Source organism: Thermobia domestica, chromosome 1 (genome assembly GCF_964235325.1).
Source record: "Thermobia domestica chromosome 1, izTheDome1.hap1.1, whole genome shotgun sequence".
Classification (NCBI taxonomy): domain Eukaryota; kingdom Metazoa; phylum Arthropoda; class Insecta; order Zygentoma; family Lepismatidae; genus Thermobia; species Thermobia domestica.
Window position 1 is genome coordinate 277,793,044 of NC_137454.1, and position 26,588 is coordinate 277,819,631.

The 26,588-nt window shown below is 36.4% G+C and overlaps 2 protein-coding genes across 6 annotated transcripts in view; one reads left to right on the forward strand and one right to left on the reverse strand.

The window, feature by feature from the left end:
- Positions 1-26,588, forward strand: part of LOC145661112 (extracellular matrix organizing protein FRAS1-like) — a 3,375,101-nt gene that overhangs the window by 196,478 nt on the left and 3,152,035 nt on the right. The gene's annotated exons all lie outside the window — the stretch shown is intronic.
- Positions 24,949-26,588, reverse strand: part of LOC145667619 (uncharacterized) — a 50,114-nt gene continuing 48,474 nt past the window's right edge. Inside the window, exon 5 of the mRNA XM_081735084.1 lies at positions 24,949-25,409. Within this exon, the coding sequence (XP_081591210.1) occupies positions 25,346-25,409 (64 nt within the window). The 3' untranslated portion in view covers positions 24,949-25,345. The remainder of the gene's footprint in view (positions 25,410-26,588) is intronic.

Sequence of the window (26,588 nt, forward strand, 5' to 3'; positions counted from 1 at the left end):
ATTTGGAATATCTTGAAATTGATACTGGAGATGGGTGTGGTAAATGAAAGTACAAATAAAGTAGGCTAGCATAAATCATATTAGTTTATTTGCCACGTAAATGAGTCGCTGTGATTAATGGTATTTATTCAATATTAGAGTAGACTATATGTTGCAAAAAGTATATCTGATGAACAGGTTACTTATAAGAAAATGCTCACGATATAAACAAACTATAAAAAATGAAATCGTCTCCAATAAAGCACATCAGAAGGACAAATCGTAAGAATATTCAGGGATATCTAAATAAGTATAGCCTAGGCAAAGGACAAGTTAAAGATATGAATATCCTGTAAGATCTCCTGATGAATGTTTCACATGTCAGCTTGCTTGATAATGATTACCCCAATATATTCATATTGATAGTCACAGCACAAAGCTGAGGCAGCACGAGCCTCAATGATTGATATTGTTGTGTAATGAAGCACAGACAGCACTACCGTCCTCTGCGCCCATGTGTCACAAGGAATGTTTCTGTCTGTTAAGTATTAATAAGAACGTTTCCTCAGCATGTAGATATCCTCAGGATGTCCTTCTGTTATAAGTACAGCTGGGAACAAAAAATTGGACACCCCTTTTTCTCTCGAGCATTTTTAGAGCTTTTTCTCGTATTATTGAATACTTGAGATATACACTAAATTTAGTACTAGTTCTAATAGTGCAATTGTTTTCCTTTTCAGTTTTCTTTGTTCTTGATGAGCGATCAAAAATAATGGGTGTCCATTTTTTTGTCCCCAGCTGTATAATAAAAGTGTTTGCAAATAGGCTCTAATACTGATTGACGAACATTAACACTGCTGTTTTCAATACATTACGGTTTAACAAGAGCTAATATTGAGTTTTTGCTTCCTTTTTTGCAAGCATTCTAGCAGCAAACAAATGAGGCACTACAGCGCCCAGGCGCTACGCCAGTCTTTGGAGAGATCGAAGTGAGTGAAGGTCCAACAGTCATACTGCATGCGCCAACGTGGATCCTAATGCAACCTTGACCAATCGAAGGAGATGGATCCCTATCTAGGATTTGAAGAGCACAAGAACCAGAATGGAAGTGGACTTATGCCCTACCAGGTCGTGGATCACCCCAATACCCCAGGCGAGGAAGAGCTGGAGGTGAGCGTGGGCGCGGAACCTGTTGGAGCTTTGGTTAGTGGCGAAGACCTCCAAGTTTCGGGTTTGGATCATTATCACGGCAACGTGAACGTGGAGGATGCAGAGAAGAACCAAGCCGGAGAAAAGAAGAACGCAGTGAAAAATCAACAGGGACAGAATCGTTTGGAAGCTACGAGAGCGAGACGACTGCAAGATCAGGAAGAGAATTCAGTGGCAGATGAAGGGGGAAGGTCACGAGGGCGATCGAGGGCAAGGTCGAGAAGATAACACTACGCCTCGAAAGAAGAAAAAGAAAGACGTGAGAGGTGTCGAGGAGAGGATTGCAAGAGACAGAAAGAAACACCCAATCCGGCCTGCCTGTAAATGCAAGAAGGGGTGCAGTGAGAAAATCCTGCAGGCAACCCGTGTACAGATCCGTGAGGATTACTGGCGTATGGATATCCAAAGAAGACGAGATTACCTGGCAAGGAGTGTGACCCGACAGAAAACTGTAAGCAAGACGGTGTTTCCAAAATCGCGAAGGGAATACACGCTGATATACAGAATGGACAACCCCATTGTATGCAAGCAGTTCTTTCTAAACACTCTCGGTTACACAAACAATATGCCCGTGGTGTCAGCTTGCAAACCTTGTAGCTCCTGAGGCGGACGAAGGAGCTTCAGCCTCTACGTCACTTGTGAACGCTGAACCAGGCAGGCATGTGAAGCACAAACCTGCCCATTCACTGCCTGACGGGTATAAGCAGCAGATCAGAGATTTCCTCGAGATGATGAACCCACTCGTGTCACATTACAATTTAGAGCATGCCCCAAACAGGAGATATCTTCCCTGTGGCTACACTGCGTCTAAAGTGTACGAAGAGTACCTCGGAGATTGCAAGGAAAAAGAAAGAAGAAAATGCAGCTGGCCAGTTTTCCACGAAGTGATTAAAGATCTCAACTTCAAGACCCACCCAGGATGTCTGTTCCAGATGCGAGAAGCATCGTTTGGCCGTTCACAATGACAACGACGGGCCACAGCAGGAGCACTCCAGCGAAGCCTGTAGGTGCGCGTTGTGCAAACAACAAATCTCCGACCTGAAGAACCGTGATCTGGCCTGGGGGCACATGCACGACTTTCAAAGCAATGAAGAAACCCGTGCGTCCGTATACACTGTCGATATGCAGAAAGTGCTCTCGATGCCAAAACTGTCTACCGAAGGCAGCTTCTTCTTGCGAAAACTTGTAATGTTCATTGAGACGTTTGCTCAGGTTGGCCAAAGCGCGGAGGCAGTTTGCGTGCTGTGGCACGAAGCGGAAGGCGGGCGAAGGGCAAGCAACATTGCGTCTGCCTACGTGGCTTTCATCCAAGATCATGCCAGGGATTTGGAAAACATCTACCTGTTTGCAGACAACTGCAGCGCCCAAAATAAGAACCGAATCATCTTCGGGGCGCTGTTACGAGTCGTCAACGATTGCACTGTATCCCGTTCCAGGATCCGACTGGAATATCTGGAGCCAGGTCACACCTACATGAGTGCGGACAGCGTGCTTGCGTGCATGAGCAACAAAATTCGACTAAAAGAAAGACCTGTACGACATGGATGACTGTGTCGACGATAGAGGCCAGTCGAAAGAACCTCAAGACGATAACGCTGTCCCACAGAGAGATGATATTGTTCCGGTATGAAACGAAAGCCAAACTCCCGAAAGGATGGTGCTACACCTACATGAAGATTGTGGAATACCGGAGAGGTAGTTTGGCAATCTACATGAAAAAGGTCTAAGATGCAGAAGATTTTCGCGAGATTTCAATTCTTAAGCAAGCCACGGAGAGAGTTCTTGCTAAGGAGTTGGAGAAACAGAGCCCAGATCTGCTGTTAGCACTGCCGAGGCAGGGATCCCCAAGAAGTATCAGTGTGGAGAAGAAGGAGGATCTCCTGAAGCTCTGTCAGAGTATGCCTCAAACCAGACGAGTTTTTTTTTTTTCAGAAGCTTCCTGTCACGAGCGGAGTTTTCGATCCCGACAGGGTCGTTGACGTCGATTTTTGAAGTGACATCTGAAGTTGATACATCAAAGAACTGTCTAGTGTGTAAGTTCTGGTAAATACGATTTTCAAAGTACAGACTAATTTGTGACAGATAATTTGGTCCCTTGTATGTCTTTTTCACTATTGAAGGAATAGTGTGTGATCGATAAGTACGTTTTTCAAAGAACAGCTTCTATTTTCGTTTTATATCTCCTTAAGGTTCTTCACTACATCGAAATTTAACTGCCGCTAATTTCACAGATTTTTTGTAATATCTTCAAAACAAATAACACTGCAAAAAATGCATCCGCAGTTTGGTAGACAATGTTGTTTTGCATATGATTCCGTTGCCGCGACTCACCTCACTGCTTCCGTTTTATAGCTATTAATAGATTTGTAATTTAATTGCGATTTTCTGACTAGCTGCACAGCGAAAGCAGACAGGTGAGCCGCGACAACGAGATGACACATAAAATAATATTGTCTAGTAAACTGAGGATCAATTTTTTGTACTGCTATTTGTTTTGAAGACATTACCAAAAAATGTGAAATTAGCGGCAGTTAAATTTCGATGTACCGAAGAACCTTAAATATTTTCTTTAATACTGTTAAAGTAATGTAACGAAAATATGTCCATACCGTCCAAAATATTAGAAAGGGGTACAAAACTAAATTAACATGTCGTTCAAATTATGTATTAGCAAATATACCATACTCAATCCGTCAGCAACTTTATTTTGTGTGTCTATGTATAAGCTTTCTTTGGTTGTTATCAGTTTTCCCCATAATTTTGCAATAAACATTCAATTATCATTTAACAGTGAACTTTGTGTATGCCATGAACTGCCAATAAGTACGAAGGAAAACATATGTGATATTCATGGGTACCATAAGTTGTGTATAGAAAGCCGCTTTTGTTATACTTGGTGGATGGAACATGACCAACCAATTGAACACTAAATACGTTGTATAAATCATAAGTAGAGTGGGGACACTTGGGCTAGTTGTTTTCCTACTGCGCATGCGCACACAAACTGCTCCGGTTCCTGTTCCGGTTCCGATTCATGTTCCGACTCCCTGTTCCGACTCAAGTTCCATTACGTGTATCCGGTTCCTCCAGAGGAGATATGAGCACTTTAAAACAGCAGACAATGAACACATAAGCCAATCAGATATTACACAGAGACTCGTCCCCTTTTATGAGCATAGTTTCCAACCCTTATTTAAACAGAGCAGAAATTACATAAGACTATGTAACATAGCAGAGCTAATAAAAGACTATTGCTTAATTAACATAACATAGCAAAGATTCGTTCCTTTTTATGAGCACCCTTCTCCAGCTCCTATTTTAACATAGCAGAGAATAATGAAGGTGTATTCGTCCTCCATTTTACGAGACTATGGCAACATAATAGAGCAGAGATTAAAAAATAACAACTCACACACATACACCTACACACACTTGATGCGCAGTTCCAACTCCCACAGGAGACCACAGACTATGAGCACATAACAAACTGTTCCAGTTGCAGTGCCATTTCCATTTCAGGAGCAGATTACGGCTATGCGCAGAAACATAAAATAAGATATAACACCCCCGTTCTCTTTTACGAGCACTTTTGTGATGTAAAAGATTATAGCAACATAATAAAGCAGAGAATAAAAAATAACACCACACACACACACACACACACACACACACACACACACACACACACACACACACACACACACACACACACTTGATTGCTTATGCGCAGTAAAATTAAATTTCCAATTTATTACACATTGCACGCATGCGCAGAAAAATTACAGTAGACTACAGACTAAGAGCACATAACAGACTGTTCCAGTTGCAGGGCCAGTTCCGGTTCAGGAGCAGATGACGCAAACTATTCCGGTTCCCCTCGGAGCAGACTACTTGCAACGAGTAGGTCGTAAAAGACTATGACCTGTTTTTCATTCCCTAAATAACATAATATACACACTTGTTACCCCGACTTCCGGTTCTGATTAAACACACACACACACACACACACACACACACACACTTGGTTGCGTATGCCAAATCCAATTTAGTACAAACAACACGCATGCGCAGAAACATTTACATTTCCGATTCGATACGCCCTTTGAACCGATTTGGATAAAACTAGGTATATGGGAGTTTTCGGACATGCTGATCACAAATACCATTTGTATTTCTACTTGGGTCTTATAGTTTATGTGGGATACGAGCTTACTATGACAATTTTATCCAATTTGAATGAAACTCGGCATATGGGGGTTTTCGGACATGCTGATTACGAATATCATATATATTTTTCTGGGTCTTATAGTTTATGTGGGATACGCCCTTTGTATGACACTTAAAACCCAATCAGTCGTAAACGAAGCAACATACTGAGGTGGTGTTTTCACATTTAGTAATTGGTCACCAGTAACTACATGTTAAAAAAGTGTTGACCACCGAGGTCAAAGGTCAAAATACTTAAAACCTAAAAACTCGAAAACGGAGCCACATATTGAGGTGCTGTTTCCAACTACTACATGATCATAAGTACTGATCATCGAGGTCAATGGTCAAATATTTAAACGCGAATAACTCTTAAACAGAGCAACGTATTGAGGTGCTGTTTCCAAATCTAGTAATACGTCATCAACTATTACATGTTTCAAAAGTACTGACTATCGAGGTCAAAGGTCAAATATTTAAGCTTTAATAACTTTTAAAAAGCCTATGTGACCTATTCAGTTTTGTACCAAGCAGAGAGAAATGAAGAATGAATAAATATTACTGGCTTACTTCGAGAAAGAAAGCAAAGATATACAATTTTAACTAGCCGAGAATTTTAAATCATCTTGTACTATTTAAACAAACGAAAGGATAAATTTGAATGACCTATTCAATTTTGTAGCAACGAGAAATGCCATTTTATCTAGCTCAGAATTTTATATCATTTTGTACTACTCAAATAAACAAAAAAACCGAAGAAGGATCATTTTAACTAACTCAGACTTTTATACCATTTTGCACTACTACAATAAACGAAGGAATAGAGTATTTAGTTTTGTACTAACCAGAAAAAAAGAAGTGAAGAATGAATAAAATTTAGGTGGATTATTTTCTTTTGTACCAAGAGAAGAAGAGCAACTTTAATTAGCTTAAAATTTTATATCATTATATACTGTTTAAACAAACAATAATTGACCATTTTAACTAGCTCAGAATTTATGTAACTTTTGATCGACTGAAATGTTCTATTTTTGTATCGATCAGAAAAAACCGAAGAAGGATCATTTTAACAAGTTCATAATTTCTGTACCTTTTCGCGCTATTCAAGTGAACGAAAGAATAATTTCGGTGTTCTACTTTTTATACCAACGAGAAAAAATTAACTAGGTGAATATTTTATATCATCTTGTACTATTTAAATATACGAAAGAATAAATTTAGGTGATCTATTCAATTTTGTACCAATGTGAAATGTCATTTTAACTGGCTCAGAATTTTATAAATGGGATAAATTTGAGTGGTCTATTTAGTTTTGTACCAACCTAAAAAAGGCGAAGGACTATTTTATATAATTTTACTACTCAAATAAACAATGGAGTATTTAGTTTTGTACCACCGAGAAAAACAAAGAAATACCTTTTTAACAAACTAAGAATATTGTACCATTTTGGACTATTCAAATAAACATAGGAATAAATTTGAGTGACTTATAATTTGTGTCAACTGTAAAAAGGATCATTTTAACTAACTCAAAATCAATTAAACGAAGTAATGCATTTGAGTGAGCTATTTAATTTAAAAAACCGAAGCAGGATCATCTTAACTAGCTGAGTATTTTATACAATTTTGTATTATTTCAACAAACAAAGAAATAAATTTATATTAACCAGAAAAAAACAAAAAAGGACCATTTTTCTAGCTGCGAATTTTATATCATTTTAAAATAGTCTAATAAACGAAGGCATAAATATGAGTGAGCTATTTAATTTTGTAGCAACCAGAGAAAAGACTGAAGAAGGCCCATTTTAACTAGTTTAATATTTCTGTACAATTTTGTACTACCCAAATAAACGAAAGAATAAATTTGGATAATTTATTTTATTTTTGAACCAATCAGAAGAAAATCAAAGGGCAATTTTATAATTTTTTTTACCATTAAAAAACTTAGGATAACTAGAGTAGTCTAAGTTTTGGACTCATTCGAAGAACCATTTTAAGTAGCTCAGCTTTTTCACACCTAATGTTGCCATTTAAATATGGGTGTCCTAACCATTTATATCAGGCTTAGATTTTTATGCCTTTTTGTAATATTTGTACCAAACAGAAAAAAAGCTACACAGATAAACAAAGGAATAAATTTGTAATAACCACAAAAAGCCTAGCCCAGCTTAATATACCATTTGAGTGGCCTATTGAATTTTTTTACCAACGAGAAATCTCATTTCCAGGCCATGTTTTACTATTTAAACAAACGAAGGGCTAAATTTGAGAAAGCGAACATAGACACAGAATTTTATATCATTTTGTAATACTCAAATAAACGAAGAAATATATTTGGATGGATCATTTAGTTTTGTACCAAGCAGAAAAAGGAAACAAAAGTATAAATTTGTACTGACCAGAAAAGCGAAGAAGGATCAGCATTCTATACTTTTTTGTGCCATTTAAAAACAGGTGTCCTATTTCCTTTTGTACCAACGAGAAAAAAGCCGAGAATGATCATTTTTAACCGGCTTAGAATTTTGTACCTTTTTGTAAAATTTGTACCAAACCGAAAAAAGCAAGGAAATACCATTTAACTAATAATTTTTGTGCTAACCAAAAAAACGAAGAAAGACCATTTTAACTTGCTCAGAATGTTATAAATTTTTGTGCTACACATTTGAGTGGTCTACCCAATTTCTTGACCATGTTGTACTATTTAAACAAACAAAGGAATAAATTTGTACTAACCAGACTCAAAATTTTATATCATTTTGTAATACTCAAATGGACGAAGGAATAAATTTGTGTGACCTATTCACTTTTGTAGCAAGCAGAAAAAGGAAAGAACTAACATTTTGTACTAATCAAATAAGCGAAGGAATAAATTTGGGTGGCCTATTACTTCGTTTATTTGAGTATTACAAAATGATATAAAATTCTGAGTCCATGTTCGCTTTCTCAAATTTAGCCGTTCGTTTGTTTAAATAGTAAAACATGGCCTGGAAATGAGATTTCTCGTTGGTAAAAAATTCAATAGGCCACCCAAATGGTATTTCAAGTTGAGCTTCGCTATTTTTGTGGTTATTACAAATTTATTCCTTTGTTTATCTGCGTAGCTTTTTTTCTGTTTGGTACAAATATTACAAAAAAGGCATAAAAATCTAAGCCTGATATAACTGGTTAGGACACCCATATTTAAATGGCAACATTAGGTGTGAAAAAGCCAAGCTACTTAAAATGGTTCTTCGAATGAGTACAAAAACTTAGACTACTCAAGTTATCCTAAGTTTTTTAATGGTAAAAAATTATAAAATTGCCCTTTTTTGACTATTATCCAAATTTATTCTTTCGTTTATTTGGGTAGTACAAAATTGTACAGAAATATTGAACTAGTTAAAATGGGCCTTCTTCGGTCTTTTCTCTGGTTGCTACAAAATTAAATAGCTCACTCATATTTATGCCTTCATTTATTAGACTATTTTAAAATGATATAAAATTCGCAGCTAGTTAAAATGGTCCTTTTTTGTTTTTCTGGTTAATATAAATTTATTCCTTGTTTGTTGAAATAATACAAAATGGTATAAAAATACTCAGCTAGTTAAGATGATCCTGCTTCGGTTTTTCAAATTAAATAGCTCACTCAAGTCCATTACTTCGTTTAATTGATTTTGAGTTAGTTAAAATGATCCTTTTTACAGTTGACACAAATTATATGTCACTCAAATTTATTCTTGTGTTTATTTGAATAGTCCAAAATGGTACAATATTCTTAGTTTGTTAAAAAGGTATTTCTTTGTTTTTCTCGGTGGTACAAAACTAAATACTCCATTGTTTATTTGAGTAGTAAAATTATATAAAATAGTCCTTCGCCTTTTTTAGGTTGGTACAAAACTAAATAGACCACTCAAATTTATCCCATTTATAAAATTCTGAGCCAGTTAAAATGACATTTCTCATTGGTACAAAATTGAATAGGTCACTTAAATTTATTCTTTCGCAGATTTAAATAGTACAAGATGATATAAAATATTCACCTAGTTAATTTTTTCTCGTTGGTATAAAAAGTAGAACATCGAAATTATTCTTTCGTTTACTTGAATAGCACGGAAAGGTACAGAAATTATGAACTTGTTAAAATGATCTTTCTTCGGTTTTTTCCGATTGATACAAAAATAGAACATTTCAGTAGTTCAAAAGTTACATAAATTCTGAGCTAGTTAAAATGGTCAATTGAAGGGTAAGGGGAAAAAGGAGGAATGTCACAAAACTGCATTTTCGAGAAAACGGCGTTTTAGTATTTTAAACCGAGTTAAAGGAATAGTGTATTTTGCCCCTTTTTACATGGAGATTTCGACATTTACGCATGCATGGCATATACTGTCAAATAGTAACAAGAGTCACCAACAGATAGGACAAAGCAGCCGATAAAGGACACATGTAGACATTCCTTGTTTTTTCCCCTTACCCTTCAATTGTTGTTTGTTTAAACAGTACATAATGATATAAAATTCTAAGCTAGTTAAAGTAGCTCTTCTTGTTTTCCAGCTGGTATAAAAGAAAATAATACACCCAAATTTTATTCATTCTTCACTTCTTTTTTTCTGGTTGGTACAAAAATAAATACTCTATTCCTTCGTTTATTTGAGTAGTACAAAATTGTATAAAAGTTTGAGTTAGTTAAAATGATCCTTCTTCGGTTTTTTGTTTATTTGAGTAGTACAAAATGATATAAAATTCTGAGCTAGATAAAATATCATTTCTCGTTGGTACAAAATTGAATAGGTCATTCAAATTTATCCTTTCGTTTGTTTAAATAGTTCAAGATGATTTAAAATTCTCGGCTAGTTAAAATTGTATATCTTTGCTTTCTTTCTCGAAGTAAGTCAGTCATATTTATTCATTTTTCACTTCTCTCTGCTTGGTACAAAAGTGAATAGATCACACGGTCTTTGTTTAAAGTTATTAAAGCTTAAATATTTGACCTTTGACCTCGATAGTCAGTACTTTTGGAACATGTAGTAGTTGATGACGTATTACTAGATTTGGAAACAGAACCTCAATACGTTGCTCTGTTTAAGAGTTATTCGCGTTTAAATATTTGACCTTTGATCTCGATTATCAGTACTTATGATCATGTAGTAGTTGGAAACACCACCTCAATATGTGGCTCCGGTTTCGAATTATTATATTTTAAGTATTTTGAACTTTGACCTCGATGGTCAACACTTTTGGAACATGTAGTTGCTGGTGGCCAATTACTAAATGTGGAAACACCACCTCATTATTTTGCTTCGTTTACGACTGATTGAGATTTAAGTATCATATAAAGGGCGTATCCCACATAAACTGTAAGACCGAGGTAAAATAAATATGATATTCGTAATCAGCATGTCTGAAAACCTCCATATGCCGAGTTTCGTCCAAATCGGTTAAAATTGTCATAGAAAGGGCGTATTCCACATAAACTATAAGACCTAGGTAGAAATAAATATGATATCCGTAATCAGCATGTCCGAAAGCCCCCATATGCCGAGTTTCATTTAAATTGGATAAAATTGTCATAAGAGGGGCGTATTCCACATAAACTATAAGACCCAGGTAGAAATAGAAATGGTATTCGTGATCAGCATATCCGAAAACTCCCATATACCTACTTTTATCCAAATCGGTTAAAATTGTCATAGAAAGGGCGTATCCCACATAAACTATAAGACCCAGATAAAAAAAATAAATATGATATTCATAATCAGCATGTCCGAGAACCCCCATATGCCGAGATTCGTTCAAATTGGATAAAATTGTCATAGAAAGGGCGTATCCCACTAAAATATAAGACCCAGGTAGAAATAGAAATGGTATTCGTGATCAGCATGTCCGAAAACTTCCATATACCTACTTTTATCCAAATCGGTTAAAATTGTCATAGAAAGGGCGTATCCCACATAAACTATAAGACCCAGGTAAAAAAATAAATATGATATTCGTAATCAGCATGTCGAAAACTTCCATATGCCGAGTTTCGTTCAAATATAATAAAATTGTCATAGAAAGAACGTATCCGACTAAACTATAAGACCCAGGTAAAAATAGAAATGGTATTCGTGATCAGCATGTCCGAAAACTCCCATATACCTAGTTTTATCCAAATCGGTTCAAAGGGCGTATCGAATCGGAAATGTAAATGTTTCTGCGCATGCGTGTTGTTTCTACTAAATTGGATTTGGCATACGCAACCAAGTGTGTGTGTGTGTGTGTGTGTGTGTTTAATCAGAACCGGAAGTCGGGGTAACAAGTGTGTATACTATGTTATTTAGGGAATGAAAAATAGGTCATAGTCTTTTACGACCTACTCGTTGCAAGTAGTCTGCTCCGAGGGAACCGGAACAGTTTGCGTGATCTGCTCCTGAACCGGAACTGGCACTGCAACTGGAACAGTCTGTTATGTGCTCTTAGTCTGTAGTCTACTGTAATTTTTCTGCGCATGCGTGCAATGTGTAATAAATTGGAAATTTAATTTTACTGCGCATAAGCAATCAAGTGTGTGTGTGTGTGTATGTGTGTGTGTGTGGTGTTGTTATTGTTTATTTTCTGCTCTATTATGTTGCAATAATCTTTTTTTACATCACAAAAGTGCTCGTAAAAGAGAACGGGGGTGTTATGTCTTAGTTTATGTTTCTGCGCATAGCCGTAACCTGCTCCTGAACTGGCACTGCAACTGGAACAGTTTGTTATGTGTTCATAGTCTGCGGTCTGCTGTGGGGGTTGGAACTGCGCATCAAGTGTGTGTGTGTTCTGTGGCCATTGGTAAAGAGAATGGCAGTTCTGCGCATGCGTGTAATCTGCTCCGGGGGAACCGGAACAGGAATCAGAACAGTTTGCGTAATCTTCTCCTGAACCGGAACTGGCACTGCAACTGGAACAGTTTGTTATGTGCTCATAGTCTGCGGTCTGCTGTGGGAGTTGGAACTGCGCATCAAGTGTGTGTAGGTGTGTGTGTGTGAGTTATTTTTAATCTATGCTCTATTATGTTGCCATAGTCTCGTAAAAAAACGGCAGTGTTATTGTTGCGCGTAATCTGGTCCGGCGGAATCGGAATAGTTTTGCGCATATGCGCAGTAGGTCAAAATTGGTCTCCATATCTATGAGCACACGGCGCCCATCTTGAATACAAAATGGAGGACGAATACACCCCCATTTTTCTCTGCTATGTTAAAATAGGAGTTGGAGAAAAGTGCTCATTGAAGGGAATGGTTCTTTGGTGTGTTATGTTAATTAAGCCATAGTCTTTTATTAGCTCTGCTATGTTACATAGTCTTATGCTCTGCTATGTTTCTGCTATGTTTAAATAAGGGTTGGAAACTATGGTCATAAAAGGGAACGAGTCTCTGTGTAATATCTGATTGGCTTATCTGCTGTGTTAAAGTGCTCATATCTGCTCCGGAGGAACCGGAACAGGTAATAGAACTTGAGTCGGAACAGGGAGTCGGAACATGAATCGGAACAGGAATACGAACCGGAACAGGAACCGGAACTGTAACAGGAACCGGAGCAGTTTGTTTGCGCATGCGCAGTAGGAAAAAAACTAGCCCAAGTGTCCCCACTCTATTATCATAGGCAAATTCGATTAGGCCTATTACAATAGACGAAACAAAGAATCTGTGTGAGTTCGCTATTATTTAACATAGGAATTGCCTCTATACCGAACGACTTTCCCGGCCTGGAAAAGTGGGGTTCTTAACATGTCCCTATGCCTAAATTACAATTACGTAGTCCTAAGGTCTGGGTATTTCAGTTATTTCATTTATTAAATAGTTACTATTTGCTATTAAAGTGAATTCAATTTCAAATAATGCTGCTAAATCGTGTACGCTGTAGCCACAAAATGATGTAACTGCAGATACATAGTAGATGCTGTAGCCACAGACTGATGTAAGTCAAAATACAAACTCAGCGTTATAGCGACAAAACGTTGTAACTAGGCAATAATGGTCAACCAATCAATTTTCACCAAATTTAATCACACAACATGCATTTACGTAACATTACATGTAACCACGTGTTTCCAAAGTCAAGATACACTGGTTCTACACGATACAAATCACATTTTCGGATGAAAACTTTACGTCTCTTTTTTCCAAAACTGCTCCGCCAAAGTTACCGCATTTTGTCGCGGCACAGCAGATCAACTGTACTACATAGGGTGACCAGATTTTTTTAAATCCAAAAGAGTATATCCCAAAAAAAATTGACAGTAAGTATGACGACAAGACGAATTACAGTATTTTATCCAATGCGCATGCAAATGAGTTAAATACTTAAAACAGTTTTACTCACCATCATTCATACTTCTGCGACGATCTTGTTTTCTTGAGTAAGTTAATGTCATCCTTTATTGCCAGTCTGAACTCTTCACAGGTCATGCTTACATTGAACTTCACTTTCATCATTTGTTCCATTGTCGACACTGTGAGTTGATCTTTTTCCTCGCTCCAGTAAGTGTTAACAGCACTGAAGAGCCTCTCACCATCAACATTAGTGTCCGGTAAAGTAAAGAAGAATTGCACGAGTGGGACAATCACTTTTAAATTTGACCCAGCCCGCACTAAATCTTTGTACACTATTTTCCATTTGACCATGATTGTCTCACTTTTCTCTCCACATTGTTCAAGGTGTTCTTTAACATATCTGGATATTGCACAGTAAGTGTCAAAAATATCATTATCACTGAATTCCAACGAACTGTCTACATGTTTTACCTGCTCATAGAAATATGCAAACGACTCCTGAAATTCTTCATAGGTAACTGATGTGTCAAGTAGTAAATGTTTCATCTTGTTTACTTCTCCGAAAAAACGTTGTGACCTCATCTCTATGTATGTTACCGTATCACTTCAAAGTAAAACCTTCTTGACAATGAGTAGGCATATTCCTCTTTTATATTCCCTTCTTTTACAAGTTTCGTAAGTAAATTTCTAGCAGAAAACGGAAAAAAAATTTTGTTCAATTCTATCTTTGTATTTTCTCAGAAGTTTAAAATGTTCAACAGAAACTTCAGTCGCTGTTATATCCTTTTTCTCAATTTTTGTAGTTATTTCAGTGAACAAGATTAGCTGAGAATGCAGGAAATTCAGCCACAACTCACTTGTTTCGTCTCGAAAGAAATTGACAATAGCTATTGGAGCATTTTCATCACTCAAAAAGTACCCCTTAAGTGGTTCATACTGACGTATAATTTTTTCTACACACGGAAGCAGAGATAAGAATCTCGTCTTTGAGTGACACAAAAAACCCTCATAATGACAGCCAATGAACTCACAAAAGTTTTTCAAATTTTCTGTCTTACAGTAAAAATACTGAAATTGTATATTTTGAAAACAAAATTCTCAATATCGATCGGTATTATTCTCGAACACGCCACATAAATTCCATTGTGAAGGATATGAGCCCCACACCCGATAGGCAAAACATTTTTCTTCTACCAGCACTCCAGTTCGCTATGCAAGTTTCCTGTTCTTTTATTTTTTATGCATCCAAAATTTACTGGTGCATTATCAGCTACAAAACCGATGACCTTATTTTCCAAACAAAACTGACGTAATACGTTCGACATAGTTTCCGAGGTTTCATTTGATATGCTATGAATTTTTAGAAGACATGTTTTTACATTAATATCAGTATCTACTAGTGCTGTCGAAATCGGTTTTTGAAAAAACCGAAAACCGGTTTTTGAAAAAAGTGAAATTTCATAAAACCGAAATGTCGGTTTTGAAAACCGCATTTGCGGTTTCGGTTTTGAAAACCGCATTTGCGGTTTCGGTTTTGAAAACCGCATTTGCGGTTTCGGTTTTGAAAACCGCTTTTGCGGTTTCGGTTTTGAAAACCGCTTTTGCGGTTTCGGTTTTGAAAACCGCATTTGCGGTTTCGGTTTTGAAAACCGCTTTTGCGGTTTCGGTTTTGAAAACCGATTTTCTCAAAAACCGAAAACTGCAGAAGTCACAAAAATTCGAGAGCACTATTATCAAGTAACGACGAGGAAACAGCAAAGAATCTTTCCCATCTTCGGCTCACAGTTGCCAGATGGAGGAAAATTTCCCCCGACGTAGGGGAAAAATGCTCAAAATTTGCAGAGGTGAAAGAAGATATTTTTCTTAAAATGTCTTAACGTGTAGGGAAATTCTTGTTTAGTATTCTTTTACAATTGGCAGAATAAAAAATATAAGTTGCAGTTTCTCACAAAGAGGCACGGCTATCGTTATTGGGAAGTAAAAAGATATAGAATAAAATATGATCGGTGTTCCCTTCACGTATGAACTATTGCAGGTGTCTGGGACTTGCGATAAGAAACCAGTCAACACATGCAAAACCACAACATTCACATTTATCGGAGTGGCAACAAATCAACAATAAAATTGTGTATTGCGATCTAATTTTTTTCTTTTCTTTTTTTTTTTTTTAAGAAAGAGTAATGAGTAGAAACAAAGTGAAAGAGTAATGATAATATAAAAGATCTCAGTCTAAGTGGATGAGATTTCAAATTGGATTTCATGGGTTGCAGGTGTAGTGATCTTAAATAGGGATATACCTTATTTTCTATTTAGCTTAGTGTTGTCATATTACCCGATTTTTGCAGGTACCACCCGATTGTCAGGTTCTATATTCGTCCCTCGCTATCTTAATCACGAAAAACCACTCGCTTTTTGGGATTGGAGAAAAATCGGGAACTGCTACCGGCTGGTCAGAGCAGAACATTAATGCAACTGTCTACTGTCAGCAGTTGAGCCGTGTTCAAGAAAAACTCAAAACCCTGGAGCCAGCACTTCTCAATCGCTAAGGGGTTCTACCGTTACGGGACAACGCTAAGCCCCACATGATTAGAGTGACCCGGGACACCATCCTACGCCTTAAATGGGAAACACTATTGCAACCGCCATACTCCCTGGACAATGCACCGTCCAATTATCCCTGAACCATTTCTTGGACACTCACATTAGAGAACTAAAGTCCAACTCCGTAGTAAAGGTGCAAAATGCACTTGATACCTTCTTTCCTTCACGGCAAACCAAGTTCTACCGCGAAGGAATCCATGCCCATCCCGAACGTTTTCAGAAGGTCCGTTGATACTGATGGGTACTATTTTTGATCTGCCAGGTACGTCTTAGGCAGGGGTGTAGCCACGGGGCCAGGCCCCCCAAATGATTTCCTGGCCCCCCTAATGACCAGATGTTAAAACATCATCGTGAGATTACTTCGCTTCAGTCATTTAAAAATAACAATGTTTACATATAATTAATAATTTACTTTAAAATAGTATGGAAAAATAGTATTTTACCATACCGATCACAAAATAGTATGGTATTTCTTCCTCATAACAATCCGAAAATAGTATGGTATACTTTTTGTGACAGTAGATTACACAATTTACGGCGATTTGTATTTGACAGTTTGAAGACAAACGTTTTGACAAGGTACTATAAATTCTATGAAATGAAATGAAATCTTTGAGTTTAACGTCCCACGCCTATGCCGGTTAGGCCAAAGGAGACGGTGATTATGAGAAATGAATGAAATGGTGGAATGAAGAAAGTGGGAGGAAACGGAACCCCGAGAAAACCCATGAGCACGGTTGTTTGTCCACCACAAAGTCCACACGGCGCGAGCTGGGATCGAACCAGGGACCCCAAGCACCGGAAGTGAACGCTCTACCACTGAGCCACCGCGCCCCAACTATAAATTCTATCATAAAACAATGGTACTATACTAAATCGTAAGTACATTATATTATTTATATGCTGTAATTAGTGTTTCAAGAAAACTTTTTATCAGATGGAAAATTTGGTGAAAAGCAACGTTTTTATTCAGTTTTTCAGTTTGGATTTCATTCGCTTTTTAAAATGCTATTTCGTGTAAAACAGGAAGTGAGATATAACTGTTAATAAAATAATTATGTCTTTTTAGTCACGAATAATAAATAAACATTTTTTCAGAAAATCTTAAATTAAGTGCAATTTCAAAGAAAATCAGTCTTATGTATAAAAGTAACCAAGAAAGTTCTGTCGCTTTTTTGCGTAGGTCTGCGATAGTTGGCCCTAACTGGCGGCCGGGTTTCGTCGAGTCGAAACATATATCTCGCGTCGGGGTGTTGAAGTACCACCGCGTAGCAGCGACCAGCGAGAACTTCGTCTTGGTCCGCACTACTCAGATTCTTCGCGGAGAATCGTGAAGGGACCAACACGAACTGTCGCCAGTCATGTGCATGCGGTTATTATTATATATTATTTTTTGCTGACGAATTGTTCCTAAAGTGAGCTCCGAGGGTCAAGAATAACCTCTGCCTCAACATCATGACGTGAAAAATCTTGAGATAAGTGCGATAATTGTATGAATTTAGATGACAACTGTCGTCGATCATTAGAAAGTGAGTATGCGAGAACTATGAAATAAAGTAAATAGACACGCGTCATTTGTTACAAAATTACATGGCGAACACATTTTATCTAATTCCAAACAGTTATCGTCGAATATACACGGTTAAAGGAGCACTGTGATTGACCAAATTAAAAAGATCTTAACGTTTTATCCCTTTACAAGCAACGTTTCCTTCATCGCCATCGTAGCGAAGTAGGAAGAACACTTGCCTAGTAATCATAAGGTTGGTGGTTTGAGTCCCCTTCGGGGTAATTTTTTTGTACTTTTTAAAAGTGTTTTTTAGACTCACCTTAATGTAACTAAATCACACATTTAGCCGATTTAACATTTTGGGGGAGTAATTTTGTGGTTCATTGGCGTTTTGTCGCATCTCTGCCGCCAATGTTTGGCGTGATGTCGCTAATTGCCCATTTGTGGTCCACCGACGCTTACGGCATGGGGACAATTCAGTGTGAGTGGCGAAACCATTCAGCAGCACCTTCAATTGAGGAAACACTAGAAGTTGGGTCGATGGGTCCCACATAACTTGATTCCGGGTCAAAAGGCAACGCAAGCAGACACCTGTGTTTCTTTGCTGTCTCGTCTGAGGAAGGAGCCATTTCTGGACAAGGTGTTGTCATGTGATGAGAAATGGGTCCTGTACGAAGTTCCACGGCGCCGTCAAAATTGGTTAGCATCCCATGAACGGTTCCAAGACAGCCGAAACCAGTACTACACCAGAAGAAAGTCCTCCTGTGTGTTGATGAACTGCTCGTGGCATTGTGCATCGGGAACTGCTACCAGCTGGTCATCGCATCAATCCAACTGTGTACTGTCAGCAGTTGAGCCGTGTTCAAGAGATGTTACAGGACAACGCTAAGCCCCTCGTGGCTAGGATGACCCGGGACACCATTTTACGCTTTGATAGGAAACACTATTGCATCCGCCATACTCCCTGGACATTGCACCGTCCGATTATCATCTGTTCCCTTCCTTGGACAATCACTTTAAAGGATGCCAGCTCAAATCCCAAGTAGAGGTGAAAAATGCACTTGATAACTTCTTCACTTCACGGAACACCAACCTCTACCGCGATGGAATAAATGGCCTTCCAGAACGTTTGCAGAAGGTTGTCGATCTATTCTTGATCTTCCAGATACGTGTTAGGTGACATTTGAATGTCCGGAGGTGGTGAGTGAGAAAGTGATAGAACTTTCTTGTTTACCTATATAGATCGGTTCTGTGTATTGAAATAGTTATGCACAAAGGTATAATGTTTGGTCGGAGGCAGTAGTTCTTGGTTACACATAATACAAACTATCTGTAATATAATTTATGAAATTACTATTATTATTATTATTATTATTATTATTATTATTATTATTAATAATAATAATAATAATAATAAGCTAAAACAGTGTTTTTAGTTTTCCGGAAGGAAACCAAAATTTTCCAGTTTTTTTCAGGCTTCAAAAACACTAGCTGTAACACATTTTTTTTTAGATTGTAGCTGCCCCCCTTCAAAAACGACGGGCCCCTTCTACAGAAACCTGCTGGCTACACCCCTGGTCTTAGGTGACATATCGATGTTCTAAGGTGATAGGTCAAAAAGCGACAGAACTTTCTTCGTTAATTTTATACATACTATGTAAAACTACTGTATAAGTTCTAGTATCTTGAGGAAACGGGAGCAAATAAAAAAAAGTTGAAACACAGACATAAATCAATACAATTGTATCGATCGATAGATGCTTTCACAATTGTTAAAAGGTGTAATTAAAAACATTGGTTTCGGTTTTGAAAACCGCATTTGCGGTTTCGGTTTTGTAAACCGCATTTGCGGTTTCGGTTTTGAAAACCGCTTTTGCGGTTTCGGTTTTGAAAACCGCACTTGCGGTTTCGGTTTTGAAAACCGCATTTGCGGTTTTCGGTTTTCAGAAAACCGGTTTTCTCAAAAACCGAAAACCGCAAATGTCACAAAAATTCAACAGCACTAGTATCTACTTCACAGTACCGCACTAAAACAGGCATGAGTTTGGTTGCTTTACGATTGGAAACATCACAAGCAACAACAACGAAAGGAGCCTTTTTAACACTATTACTTAAAATATTTTCTGACTACACTCCCACCACATTAGTTAACAAAGCCTCCGTTTTCGTTCTCGCACATGCAAATTTTTTATTCAATGTTGATTTCAAAAAGTTGCTAGTGCAGTCCATGCTTCTAAAAGAGTGGTTATGTTTAACATTATGGTATGACCACACCAGTTCTACTTGAATTAAAGCTAGCTCTTCTGAAGATTCTTGGTGAAAAAACTATCCAACTTACCTGCTTCGGAAGTTGATGAGCATTCAGTGTGCGACATAGATTTTATATGTTGTTCTATATCATATTTCTCATTATTTTTATAGAGAACTTCTTCTTACATACCGTGCACCCACTGGCGGATCCACGTGGGGGGTGGAGGGGGCGACCGCCCCCCCAAAGGTCTTCTACATCCAGCATATATCGTTCGGAAATACAAATATTGTCTTTTCCCGGCCGATCCAATCTGTGTAGCAAGCCTAGTAGAGTCTAATCAAAATGTGTGGTACTTAATGGTACTTAATACAATACAAACATATTTGAATTGTGAATACTTCTGTCCCTAGTTCCTTGGGACGGTTACCATAAGCCGCAAACGAGAGAGAATGATTCATACGTTGAACGAACAGCTGTAGGAAGAAGGAAATACGGCTCACACTGTGAACTAAAAATTATATTTTAAAATTGTGTCCTAGAAAAAAAATGTGGGGATGGAATTCAAAACCTGAAACTTCAATTACCTTTACCTTGAATAAAGAGAAATATAGAATATTCAGCGCTCCTTAATGTAAAGCTCTCTAAATCTGAGATGGGACTTTTAGGTTGGTTGATTGATTGATATGTATTTACGTCGTTCGTCAAAAGTGATGCTTCACAGAACGAGAACCAGAGTTTAAAGTTGGATCTGAACCACTGTAGTGCGTTCGATGTTCACTCACCGGGTATCAAACCACAGAACCTCATGCATGAGAGATCAAAGGTACTCTCGCTAGATACTACATCAACAAAGAACTGTGACTTTTGAGGTTCAATACGGAAACATTCATTGTGACTTTTAATGGCATTTCATCTTTTCTTGGGAAATAATACAAGCTACAAGCTGTTGTGGTTCTGATCTTCGCATAGGCCCAACCACTTAAGCTAGAAACTTGAAATTCGGATAGTTGATAGGATTTGTGATCTAGGATACCACTAAGGAAGGATTTTTGGGAAATTCAAAGAAAGGAATGGGGAAAGGGGTGGAAATTATTTTAATAAGATGGTCATCTCTCCAAATCCCTTAAGGTTAGAGACTTGAAATTTGAATTTGGATTTCTCATTTAAAGTAATTTGACACGTGTTTCATCATTTTTTGATACTTTAGTAAAATGGGGAAGAGAGGTGGAAAGAAAAAGGGGGCGGTGCTTGCAATTATTATAATAAGATATCTAAGAATCTTTGAAGGTTAGAAACATGGAATTTGGTACATGGACTTCTCACTTAAAACAATTCAATACATATTTCAGCGTTTTTGCCTTCTTCTTCTTCTTCTTCTTCTTCTTCTTCTTCTTCTTCTTCTTATTATTATTATTATTATTATTATTATTATTATTATTATTATTATTATTATAAGATGCCTATATCTCGGGATCACTTACGGCTAGATATACGAAAGTTGCTAGTTTGATTATTCATTTAAAATAATGAAACATGGATTTGAGCATTTTTTGCCACTTAACGTAGAAGGGCAAAAACAGAGGTGAGGGTTCACTAAAATGTTTGTGAGGTGTTTGAATTTCGTGACAGCGTTTTAGCTCAATCCAATTCTATATGAAAGACACAGAAGGGAGAACGCGAAATATTGTGTCACAGTACCACGTAGAAGCATTTACTATATTGTGCGAAGCCGTATTCCGAATAAATTGCGGGTCTGGGAGCGAAATCCCACCTAAGCGAAGGCTACTATAATATACTTTTATTGTTGTTGTAAGCATGACTATAATTATACATGTTTCTAAATGCTGCTTTTAAGAAATTACCTAATAAAGCCAATTTCCAACCCCCTGTTCCTAATCTGGACTAATGCGTTTTTTTTTTTTACATACTCAATTATACCACTGCAAAAGCGGAGCATTCGGACAAAATACCCTATACGGTGCTCATGGTCCCGGGTTCGATTCCCGGTAAGGGTACATTTTAACGAAAAATGTGGTTCGAATTTCACTATAATCAGTAAGTGCACGTCTTCTTTAGCCGTCATGTAATTACCGTGGAACGTTAAACTCAAGCAACAAATCAAAATACTCTATATACAGAGGTCTGTACTTTTGTAATAATGTCCTATATTTGTCTTCTTGCTCTCTCCTGTTTAAGTGGAAAATTCCTGGATGTACCAGAAATTGAATTCCTTACACATTCATCTTTAAATACATAAATTGAGTACAGTTGGGAGCTTTTCTTGAGAAATGAACAATTCCATGGGTGTCAAAGTTTATCAGTCAGTGACTCCCCAACTCCTCGCGAATCCTGGGTTCTATACCAATCATAGAAATGTTTTCTTCACCTTTGATACATCAGAAGATTTTGGTACGATTTATATAGCCGCAATATTAACGCGCACTTAAAAAAATGTCAACAATATTGACAAATTGAAATCATGGTGAAAAACGAAACTTAACGGAAATTCAACACCTTGCCCTCAGGAAATGTTATTCGCATAGCGCCAGAGATCAAAGATGATGTCCCTCTCAGAGAGACACTGAAAAAAAGTCATGGATACGGATCGACGACCGGAACATACCCTCTCATTCTATTGGATAATGAAATTGATAGATTTATGTCAAGCTTCATGTTTCCTTGCGATCATTTTAGTGAAACAAAGGGAAGCTATATTTATATACACAGAGGACAGGCTTCGTGGCAGGTAACAGATGACAGGATAAATACCATCGTCAATATAGCACTTTCTGTTGTGTAAGTACTGTCCAATACAGCGCATCTGATAAATCGCGATGACTAAATGTGAAGTGAATCATGATACCGCCACGCCTCCGAAACGGAAGTGCGTATTTAATTTAAATCTAGAGAAAAATATAATTTCATTTAAAAAAAAACTTACAAATTCGGGTCATAAAATATAATCTGGGAATCAGGTTTACATCCCCCCATCCAGCCCCGGATTCATGTGTGTCCCATTTTTCCAAATTGAAATTCTGGTCACTTTGAAGCTATGCTCATCTTCCAGGAAGCGAACCGCCCCCTCCAAATGATTCTTCTGGATCCGCTAGTGCGTGCACCATGCTTTGTAAACATCGTTACTGCGGGCCCTTTTAATGCAAGGATAGCTTATTTCAAACGCTTGATTACACTGACATTTTCCTCACGACATTGTTAATAAAATAAATTCTTCCAATCCTCGAATAATACAATTGATTGAGTGTACGCACGTTAATTAGAATAATAATCACTACCAAGAACTGACTCACTTTGAAGGGAAAACAAAACCCCGTGCCATGAACTGTAGGAATACCATATATAAATTCCGAAAATATAAATCATTCCAGGTACTCAATCAATTTAATTAACAATTTAATAATTAAAACGTTGAAAGTTTGGATAAATCTACCACTTTAATTTTGTCGTCTTTACTATAGTTTTAGTACTAACTAATAAAAACAGTTTAGTTATATTATTATTTTTTTTTCTTTTGCAAAAAGAAAATCTGGCAACCCTACAATGCAACGAGGACGAGAAACGCAGCACAGAGCAGCGGGTCTGCTACTACGAAGTACTAAACAGTGTTGTCAGCGTCCAAGTTTTTACAGGAAAAAATGGGGTTTTCAATGGGAAAATGCATTAAACGTTAAATGAAGTTGAAAATACCACAAAAGAGTATAATTCGATATTTTTGGGAAGAAAAAAGAGTATAGAGTATATGAATCTCGAAAAGAGTATAATACTCTTAAAAAGAGTATGTCTGGTCACCCTAACTGTATTGTACCAACAAGTAATAAGAGCAGTAAAGGACAAAAATTAATTGTCACCCTTCTTTCAGTATGAGTTGGCACCATTACGATTATCATTGTTTGATGTGGATAGAATGAGAAAGATCCACAAATCTTCTCTCTACTCTCTCTTCAAACCAATTCAGGATCTACCTCTGGAAAACTGTCAATATATAATTGATGGAGGTCATCTACTGCACAAAGTGGTTTGGCCTACCCAAACCACATATGAAAATATATACAAAACATACAGCAGTTATGTGATCAAGAACTTTGACTATAGCTCAGTAGTAGTGATTCATACCCTAACAACATTGAAAGTTGAAATAATATTTTTTGAATATTGTAAAACACCGCACATATTGAATTGCTAATATTTATAGAATGTTGAAAATCGGCCTATTTTTGACTGCCCATTGATTGTTTATTGAATATTGATATTATGTTACTATGAATATTCTATGAATATTTATTAACCCAAAAATCAATTTTGTTCACAAGTTGAATAAATATTCATAGAATATTGAAATTATGTTATCATGAATATTCTATGAATATTTAATCACCCAAGAAAAAATTTTGTTCACAAGTTAAATAAATATTTATATAATATTGAAATTATGTTACTATGAAATGTTCTATGAATATTTATTAAGCCAAAAGAAATATTGTTCACAAGTTTAATAAATATTCACGTAATATTTTTGATAAATTGAATAAATATTTGCAAATATTTATTTTGCACTACTTTTGACAGTTCATTGAATATTCACTGAATGTTGAAATTACATCACTATGAAATATTCTATGAATATTTATTAAGCGAAAAAGAAATATTTTTCACATGTTTAATAAATATTCATGTAGTATTTTTGATAAATTGAAGAAATATTTGCAAATATTATTTTTTTTATTATTTTTGAGTGTTCATTAAATATTCATTAAATTGTGAAATTATATCATTAAGAAATATTCTATGAATATTTATTAAGCCAAAAAGAAATATTTTACATAAGTTTATTAAATATTCATGTAATATAATTGAAAAAATATTTGCAAATATTTATTTTCATTGTTTTGGGCGCTTATTAAATATTCACTGAATGTTGAAATTTTACTAGTATTAAATATTCTGTGAATATTTATTAAGCGTAAAAGATATAGTATCCAAAAGACAAATAATTGTTTTATATAATATTGCTGACTGAAGTGTTTTATGGATATTTATAGCATAAAAATATATAGGTTACAAATTTACAAGTAACAATTACTTTCATCAGCATCCCTCTGATTGTATATTACTATAATCTCTCATTTCAGAAACAATGTGTTTAACAATAAGTTTAGTAAAGTAAATATTTAGCTCCACAGAGCATTTGAACCACATTTTTCACATCACTAACACATGCACTTAATCCTTATTAATTATTCTTCTTGATTTTTCTTTTTATATGTTAATTTCAAAATGTTTGTTGGTACGTATAAAATCACTTTAATCATTAACAGGATTTTCTTCATTAGTAGGTTGTGCCTCTGCTGTTTCTTTCTCCGTTAGCCTAAATACAAAATTAGAAGAAAATTAAATTCATTAAATAAACTTTATTATGCTGAAACTAAGCTGTAAAAAAAATGTACTTATTTTTTCCTATTCCAACATTTGGGATGTCATTGTATCTATTATCCTATCTCAAAAAAATTAGTATCGTCAGAGTCTAAAGGTTTGCTTTTATACTCATATTTTTTTCTTAAAGGCAATAACACAATGTATAGGGAAGGGGCAATAAGACAATGTGATCCGAAATCGTTTCACATGAATGACTGTGCATACTCTAATTGTACACCATATACAAGCAAATTGTACACAGCAGTCAAATAAGAATACGATTATATTCCGTTCTTAATAACCTTCGTGCACAAAGACGTAAAGAAAAGTCCTGAGTTATGATCCTTTTCATATACATTCCGAAAGGAATTAAATCTTCAAATTCCGGATTTATGGAAACTTATCTTATGGTTCATAAACAGTGACGTTGGAAATACATTTTAACGAAAAAGATTAATTTCACACTTTGTGTTGAACAATTATAGGGAACGTCTGAAGATATAATTTTATTTATCTTGAAGTGCTTTAGGTTTTGAGAAAACAAGAAAATAAAGTCTTTCAAAACATCTCCACAAGTTTTAGGGAAACGCTCGGAAGAGCTAAAATCATTCGGCTGACAGGTAATCTAACCTACTGCTGCATTGATTAGTATTGCTGATTTGGTCGTTGATCAGTGAGTTTGCGAGTATTTGGTTTCATACGTCACTCAGCTGAATCAACTACTCCGCTGCGGTGAAACGGACGTAATCATCATATGGAATTTCCGTTTTAAGAAAATTACTTGCCGATAGTACGACAAACCAGTAATTTACAATCTCCTTCACAACGTTCAGTTAACACCACAAAATCTGTGTATTAGCCGGGAACAGAAGCTGGGATTGCGAACACTAGCAATACAGAAAATGGGAGGCTACAACAATGCTAATAGTACGTGAAAATAATTTTTCCACACATATATTCTGTTGCGGTTTAGTAAATGTCTCTGCACATTTTCAATTATTAATCTATAACACTCATCTCTTGTCCTGAAATTTATGGAATATTCAATTTTCAAGTAAACGGGGCCAGCACTTAACAATTTTCTTACTAGAAAAATATTTTGCCAAAAGCTATAAAATCCCTACCATATGCA